Source organism: Lactuca virosa, chromosome 9 (assembly GCF_052849685.1).
Source record: "Lactuca virosa cultivar CGN04683 chromosome 9, Lactuca_virosa_CGN04683_v6, whole genome shotgun sequence".
In the NCBI taxonomy this organism is placed as follows: domain Eukaryota; kingdom Viridiplantae; phylum Streptophyta; class Magnoliopsida; order Asterales; family Asteraceae; genus Lactuca; species Lactuca virosa.
In genome coordinates, this window is record NC_136434.1 from 98,392,012 (window position 1) to 98,400,491 (window position 8,480).

The 8,480-nt window shown below is 32.1% G+C and overlaps 1 protein-coding gene across 1 annotated transcript; it reads left to right on the forward strand.

Annotated features, from left to right (window-relative positions):
• Positions 1–793: 793 nt before the first annotated feature.
• Positions 794–2,724, forward strand: LOC145139814 (xylan glycosyltransferase MUCI21-like). The gene is made up of 3 exons (XM_079073510.1): positions 794–1,054; positions 1,153–1,221; positions 1,327–2,724. Exons 1-3 carry the CDS (start codon positions 844–846, stop codon positions 2,571–2,573), a joined length of 1,527 nt encoding a protein of 508 aa, XP_078929636.1. The 5' UTR covers positions 794–843; the 3' UTR covers positions 2,574–2,724.
• The last annotated feature ends 5,756 nt before the right edge of the window (positions 2,725–8,480 follow it).

Below are 8,480 nucleotides of genomic sequence, written 5' to 3' on the forward strand. Positions count from 1 at the left end.
CTACACATGTATAATTGATAAAGCCCATATCAACAATAAATAGAAAAAAAAATTAGACATCTAGAATTTGATACAAAATATAAATATGAATGTGATATGTATCTTTTTTTTCTTCAGATAATCAAGTAATAATCAAGTAAGTTATATGTCGCGGCTATCATGGATCATTATTACCATCTTGCTTTCTTTTATTGATCATTCCAAACTTTGATTAAAAACATTGACTAAGCACATAGTTTTAATTAAGGACCTTGAATAAGCACACAACTACACGAGCAATATTGGTTTGACAATGACATTACACATTCTATGTATTGCCAATATTAGAAAATAACATAAATGTAATAATCATTAACAACATGCTATAAACTTAAAGTAGACATGATGAAAAATTGGATCTTATGTTAAATCTCAAGAAAAAGAACCTTAAAGACTTGACAAAATTATCAATTTGATGAAAATGTTGTTTTTTTGGTTATATGAAAGGAAGCTATGACTATGTGAAATTAGTATCAATTTCTCATAGGGACCAAAAGCATATATCCCTCGAATGTTAAGGGTTAAATTGTTATTTCACTTTTTAGTCCCTAGATGCATCGCTGTTCCTAGTTCTGACTGTCAAAAAGCATATCCCACATACCAATGGCTGACTTGGCCATCCCTCTTTGCCAGCTCATCTTCCATCTTCCCCAAGAAGAAACAGAGTATCCCCCCCCCCCCCCCCCCCAACCCCACCCCTCTCTTCTTTTTATCTACTCAACCCATAAAACCCCCTCACCTTTCTTCTATCTCCTACAAATTTCTTCCCTTTTTTTTCTCTCTACAAACTTACACAGCACAAAAATGGTGCACTATCAGAGATATATTCAACTTAGAAAAGTAGTTAATGTCACTTATGTTGATGAAGAAGATGCATGTGTTAACATGAGTGCGTGTAACAAGAGATCAAAGCCTAAACTTCTCTTCTTCCTCCTCTTCTGCACACTTCTTTCTTCGTGTTTGCTTCTTTCCCCTCACCTCCTTCCTTTCCCCACGTCACCACTCTCTCTCATCTGTAAGTTTTCTATCCATCTCTCTCCTCTGTTTTTCAGTTAAAGTTCGCTTCTGTTTTGCTGTTTCTTATCAGATTCTGTTTCTTTTTGCGTTTTGCAGATCCAGCTGGAGCTGAAGACGAAACACTTTCTGTTTCAAAAACTTCCCCTTGTTCTTCGGTCTCAAATGGTGAGTGAGTTCTTGATTTTGTGGGTATTTGTGTTTGAGACGTAAATTTGATGAAACAGTGAAAAGTTTCGATTTCTAATGTTTTTCTCGGGGTTTGATTTACAGGAACCATATGTTGTGATAGGAGTAGCATTCGATCGGATGTGTGTGTAATGAAAGGTGATATTAGAACACATTCTTCATCCTTCTCCGTGTTCCTCTACACATCCAAGAACTCCGGTGCCGGTGAACAGAGCTTGCGGCAAGAAAAAATCAGACCCTACACTCGAAAATGGGAGCCATCCACCATGGCCACCATCGATGAACTTACCCTTATCGACAAGAAACCGAATAGTTCAGTCTCCGATGATCGACACAAGTGCGATGTATATCACGACGTTCCCGCGGTGTTCTTCTCCACCGGAGGATACACCGGTAACGTTTATCATGAATTCAACGATGGATTGATTCCGCTTTACATTACGTCTCAGAAATACAACAAGAAAGTTGTGTTTGTGATTCTAGAGTATCATGATTGGTGGATAACGAAATACGAAAATCTCCTCAAACATCTTTCCGATTTCGAACCAATCGATTTCAGCGGAGATAAGAGAACTCACTGTTTCTCCGACGCCATTGTTGGGTTGAATATTCACAATGAACTCGCTGTCGATTCATCTTTAATGGATGGTGGCAAAACGATCAAAGATTTTCGTGACATTTTGGACAAAGGGTATCGTCCTCGAATTCAGGGTTTAATCTTTGAAGAAGAACACGAAAAATCACAACTGAACAAACGAATTAAACCCATACGCCAACAACCGGAGAAACCAAAGCTCGTGATCATATCAAGAAACGGATCACGAGAGATACTGAACGAAAACTTATTAGTGAAAATGGCATCAAAGATCGGATTCTCAGTGACAGTGGTGAAACCACAGAGGACTTCCGAATTAGCAAAGATTTATCGGGAACTTAACTCCAGCGATGTCATGATCGGCGTTCATGGAGCTGCGATGACACATTTCCTGTTCATGAAGCCGGGATCGGTGTTCATTCAGGTGGTACCTCTGGGTACAAACTGGGCGGCGGAGACATACTACGGCGAACCGGCGAAGAAGCTTGGGTTGAGATACATCGGGTATGAAATCCTTCCACGTGAAAGCTCGTTATACGATGAATATGAAAGTGATGATCCTGTTCTAAGTGATCCAAATAGTGTGAATGATCGAGGTTGGGAATTCACAAAAAAGATTTATCTTGATCGGCAGAAAGTGAGGTTGAATCTTGTAAGATTTAGAAAGCGTTTGATTCGATCGTATATTTATACGATGACGAAAAAGAACACCAACGACATGGTTCGATCACAGTGAAATCGTTAACGATTTGGGAAATTTAGATTAGAAACGGGAATGGTTGTATAAATTTAGCAGATTGAATGTATATGATACGTAGTAGATAAAAATGTATTTTTATTTTCCATATTTTTTTATTATATACTCAAATAAAAAGATTTATTCGTAATATTATTCTATTAAATTTTTGGGTAACCTTTTCAAAGAGTGGAAAAATGTTGATCTCTCCTAAATGGTTTTTATTGAAGGATTAATAATTTAAATGGGTAACCAATTTTGTTTTTTATTTGTGTTTATCAACAATGTTTTTTTATACATGTTTTTAAATTTGTTTTATCTATCTAAACAGAGATAATATTATCTAATTTTAAACAGATAAAACAACATGAACGATAAAATTTATAAATAAAAAAGAAAACATTTTTATGAACCGAAAACCAAGCTTGTTATTTTTTACATCATTATCTATTTATTAAATAACCCTGTCAAACCCATATGTGTAATCCGGAAAAAGGTGAGGTTATAAATTATGCATTTGAAGTTCTACTACATGGGCATTTTGGGGAATCTTGTTTTTGTCGATGAAACAAACAATTTGTTTTGGTGAAAGGAGGTTTGAGATGATAAAAAAACGGGCGTTTGCTGGATTTGTGAACGTTGTCTCACTTTACTACTCTGCATGGATGGACTTTTCACAGCTTTTACTAATGTGGTCATATTCTATCACCAAAGGGGCAATTTGATGGAGTTGTACAGCTTTTGTTCAGAACACAACTTTTTCACCTTGAAAAAGGTTTTGTGGGTTTGGGAAAATATGATTAAACATAAGGGCTAATCATTAGAAATTTGGAATAATAGCATTCATCTAAATTAGCCAATATTGATATACCTTTTGTCATAAAATAACAATATTTGGCCTAAAACAAAATTGGGGGTCTTACTAAGAATTGAGTTTTTAACACTTATTTTATGTTAGGAAATTATAAAGGTATAATAATAAGTTGGCTAATAATTACCGTTCTTTACAGTCTTTTACCAATCAAAGATCCGAAATTCGATGTTGGTTTTAAGTTGCCGTTATGTTATTTTAATTTGTCCAACAACACGGGAGAGTCTTCTTTCTCCATTTTTATACTCAGATCTGATCACGAAAGATCGGTCTAGTTTCTGAACGAAACTTAGTAACTATAATAATAAGTATTGAATTTATTATTCACAATTAATCAACATATAATTTTCAATATTATTTGTCGGTGTGATTGCTTGTTTTTGTTTTTCTAGTATGAAATATGACATTTTATTATATCATATAATTAGGTTTCCTATTGGGAATTGAAATTGCCACTTTTAATATGAAATTGCCAATTTTGTATAAAATATGTGTAAGCTTCATCGTTTTTCATAGAAACCCAAATCTAATATTTTATCTCTTTTGATTAGGGTCGTAAAAGATATAGTAATAGAACATATAAGAGCACCGATACAAGTAAGGAGTTGCAAAAACCTCGTATACGAAGAAATGTAACTATCGTTGTAAAGATGATAAATATAATTGTTCAAACTGAAACCCATTCCATGATGTTAATCCATATCGTAAGAACTTTTATCCCGGTGGACAATTTCTGTCAATGATTTTTTAATAGCAGGATGATATTAGAAGAAAAAAACTAATAACATGTTTAATATTACATAGAATAAGAAATCAAAAAAGTAAAAAAGAAAATAAACTTAATTTCACAATTTCACAAATTATTTTTCTTCTGCAAGTCTGCAACACAAGATTTTAAGTTAATAAAATAATTTAATAATAATATGTAGATGGTAAGACAATGAAATGACTGGAAACTTGGAATCACAAGCAAAAGCAATATAGTACACTCCATACTCTTTTCACAATTATAAGCAGCATCGATAGAGATATACCATTTTATATTTTATTAAAGATTTAAATTAGTTTCGATAGAGATATACCATTTTATATTTTATTAAAGATTTAAATTAGTTTCAGGTTAAAATACCATGTATTTAGAGCATTTCTAATGGTTAATTGTTAGTACTATAAGTCAAAATAAATGAGGGATAATGACTTGAAAGGGTAATGGACTTTCGATTTTGTTCATATTTAATCACTAAACTTTTTTTCATTATCTATTTGCCACTGAACTATTAAAATTGATCATATTTTATCCTTATGACCGGTAACTATAAGGGTAAAATATGAACATTTTCAATACTTCAATGAGAAATAGATAATAAAAAAAAATTAGTGACTAAACGTGAACAAAAATGAAAGTTTGTTTCCCTCTCAAATTATCCTAATATTATACCCCGGAAAAGATATAAAAAAACGAAAAACGAAACCAATGTTATATGGATAAGTTTTATGTTATAAAACTATGCAATATAATATGTATAAAAATTATCCTAATATTATATGTATGAATTTTGTGTTATAAAATTATGTAATATATAAATTGACATACATTAAACCATATATGTTGTTTATAAAAGAATGCATACATACATTGATACATTATATATGTTGTTATACTCCATGTATTGACATACATCATATTAGTATATTTACTATTAAAAAAGATATCGAAATTTTCATATTACACACAACATACATTTAGAAGTATTTTTAATATTATTATTCTTTTTAATTTTTCTTATGTAACTTGTGTTAACATATACATACATATAGTTGAAAACATACATACGCTCAAATATATAGATACATAAATGGTTCATTTTTAACGATTGTATTTTAAAAATAAAATGGTATAGTATTAATCTGTCTATGAGTTTAAAGAATCTTATTTTCATCAAAGAAGAAAAAACGATAAAGAACAATATGATATTTTTTTATTTTAAACATACACAAAATAGTTTTTCTTAACCAGTTTTGTAAAGGAAACACAGAGTCAAATATAAACTGAAACTACCCAACTAACTAACCAACAACATCTGAGAGAGGAAAAGAAATTGATTCTTTAATGAAACTAAGCAGCAACATCAATTTTAAATCTATTATCAATAACTATTGGATTTACATTAATGATGTCGTTTTCATAAAGATTTCAAGCTAACATGTAATAACTCAAATATGAAGTTGAGCATCGATATTCAGATAGAATCAAAACACCATATTGGTAGCCAATAATGTTAGATTAGGTGCCTAAGGTCTAAACTAAATTGATATAACTTTATAAACTAAAAACAAAATACTTTTTGAGTAGCCCTTAATAACTAGAAATAGTTAGGAACAACTTAAAAACTTGATGAAATAATTCATTTTTTATACCTTTTTCGGGGTATAACATTAGGATAGTTTGTGAGGGAAACGAACTTTTAACTTTGTTCAAATTTAGTCACTAAACTTTTTTTTATTATCTATTTGCCACTAAACTATTGAAACTGTTCACATTTTACCCTTATGACCGGTTGTTACCGGTCATAAGGGTAAAATGTGAACAGTTTCAATAGTTCAGTGGCAAATAGATAATGAAAAAAAGTTAAGTGACTAAATGTGAACAAAGTCAAAAGTTCATTACTCTTTCAAGTCATTATCCCAATAAATGACACATCATGACTCTTTTAACTATGACCCCAAATTAAATAGAAACTCCAATGGTTAACTTTTTCTATAGTTTTTTTTTCATAAATTTAACTAATTTTATCCTATGAAATTAAAATATTTTATAAAATCTTCTCATATATATTAACATTATTGTAGAGATTAGTATATTTTTATTAGAATTTATTATGATTTGTAATATACATATATATTATACTTGTCATGTATCATATTTAATAGAATAAATAAATATTAGAAAAATAAAATATATTCAAGACTTTGATATAGTTAAAAGGGTAATATGACATTATTGAAGACAAAGCAGTTATATGTTCAAACCAATATAGTATATTGATCACTTAATATATATTGAGTGGTTAATAAAAAAACCAAATAAGTTATACATTTCAATGGGGTTGAGTGTTTATTTAAAATAAGTGAATAGTAATAAGTCATAAAAAACCCATCGAAGATGCTTGTATTAGAAGAAAGTCAAGTGAGTGGAAAAAGGTGGAAAGATCGAGTGAGTGTGTGAGAGATTAAAAGTGAGAAAAACGGAGGAAAGGTTGTCAATACGAATGGTGATCTAGATGCCGAGAGGAGAACCTTAGCGAGGGACACAACCCTTTGTTTTTTAGCCAAATAAGAACTACACTATCCTTTTAGATCTCCACACGAGTTAGAGAAATTAATAGTCAGTTTATGAAAACACTTTTCTTCTAGTTCATCTTCTTAAGTATTAATGAAACTCATTAAACAATTAAGAAGAAACAGATCTATTTGTTGTATTGTGGTCGGAAACTAAAATCAATGATCGTAGAAGGCTAGGGATGGAATGAACTGTATAATGATAGGATTAGAGCTAAGCCAAAATTAAGGAAAAAGAGAATGACATTCATGATTGTTTTCTCTTTGCTGTTATGAATAAGGCGCAAGCCGAGGTGAAGGAGAGTAAGATGCAATAGTTGGTTTTCTTGAAACTTAATGAATATGTAGAGGCAATATAACTATATAAGATGTTACACAAGCATGAAATTCTAAAGGTGTGTCGGAGGATATTGAGTAGGGTGATGGTAGATAACCAGATTTCTCTTGGATCGTGTAAGTTCACTTTTTGAACTGATATTTGCACCTTATGTCCGTGTTACAGGAAATCCAACCTAGGATAATCCAAAAAGACACTTGTGTATCTACTCACAAAAGCATAAGTCAAATCGCCAGAAGGTTCTGAGTTTGTGTAGAAGAATAAGAGCTGAGAAAAGTATATCATGGCTTAATTAAGGAGCCGTATTTATCATAGACAGGTTAGGGTTTTAGTCTTCTAGATTAGTTAGGAGAATCACGAATTTAATGGCATAATCAGTTGTTACGAAAATTGATAGGATTTATCAATTTTACCATAATCAAGGTTTTTCGTCTTCTATATTAGTTAGGACCACCGTCAGGGGCTCTGCCCCTTAGACCCCGCTAGGGTCGCTGCCCCTAGGACCCTGCAAGGGGGCGCGACCTCCTTGACCCCTGCCTTTTTGTCATATCGGCTTATAATTCGATCTTATATATGCATGCACTCCACATTCACTTAGAGTACAAATGATAAACCACTTAGCTCACATGTCAGTTTCAGTTACATAAAATGTCTGATGACATTAAAATCACTATCAGGGTGTGTTGAGTTGAGGAAAAATGTCTTTTTTTGGAATTTTTTTAAGAAAAATGAGAATTTTAAAAATGTGAATTGTTTAGCATTTTTTTATAATTTTTTTCCAAGAAACGAAAGTTTTTCATTTTCCAAAATTATAAAAAAAAATACTAAGAAAATTGATATTTATTATTTTTCACAATTTTCCTATTCCAAAAGTGTTTTGAAATATAAGGCCATCCACAATACTCTCCACGACCAAGGGTCGTGGAGAGCTTCCAAGTCAGCCACCATGAGCAACCACAAACCACCCAAACAATCGGAGTACTCTCCACTAAGAAAGAAGAGAAAGAAAGAAGAGGGAGATAGATAGATAGATAGATAGAGAGAGAGAGAGAAAGAGAACATGGGAGAAACCTAAAAAAACATGGGATTGGGTTGCAACCGAAACCGCATCATGCTACCTTGATCACCACGCCGCAAACGGCCTTGCCCAACAAGGCCCAAAACCCAATTATGCCCAAACTGACTTCCAGCCCAAGATTTGATCTTTTATTATAATAAACCTTATTCCCTTAGGGTCTAAATTCAAACTCTAGAGTCCCGAGACTTCTCTTGGTCCAACAAAGTTTGTTATTCTGAAATAAGATACATCCCGAAGTTGGGTGTTACATTCCTTGTTACTAATAAACAAAAACAAAGATAA

Excerpts from the sequence above, each read along its gene's own strand:
- LOC145139814 (XM_079073510.1), top strand. The coding sequence starts at position 844 with ATGGTGCACTATCAGAGATATATTCAACTTAGAAAAGTAGTTAATGTC. Across the intron at positions 1,055-1,152 it reads GTCACCACTCTCTCTCATCT|ATCCAGCTGGAGCTGAAGAC; the intron begins GTAAGTTTTCTA and ends TGCGTTTTGCAG. Across the intron at positions 1,222-1,326 it reads TTGTTCTTCGGTCTCAAATG|GAACCATATGTTGTGATAGG; the intron begins GTGAGTGAGTTC and ends TTTGATTTACAG.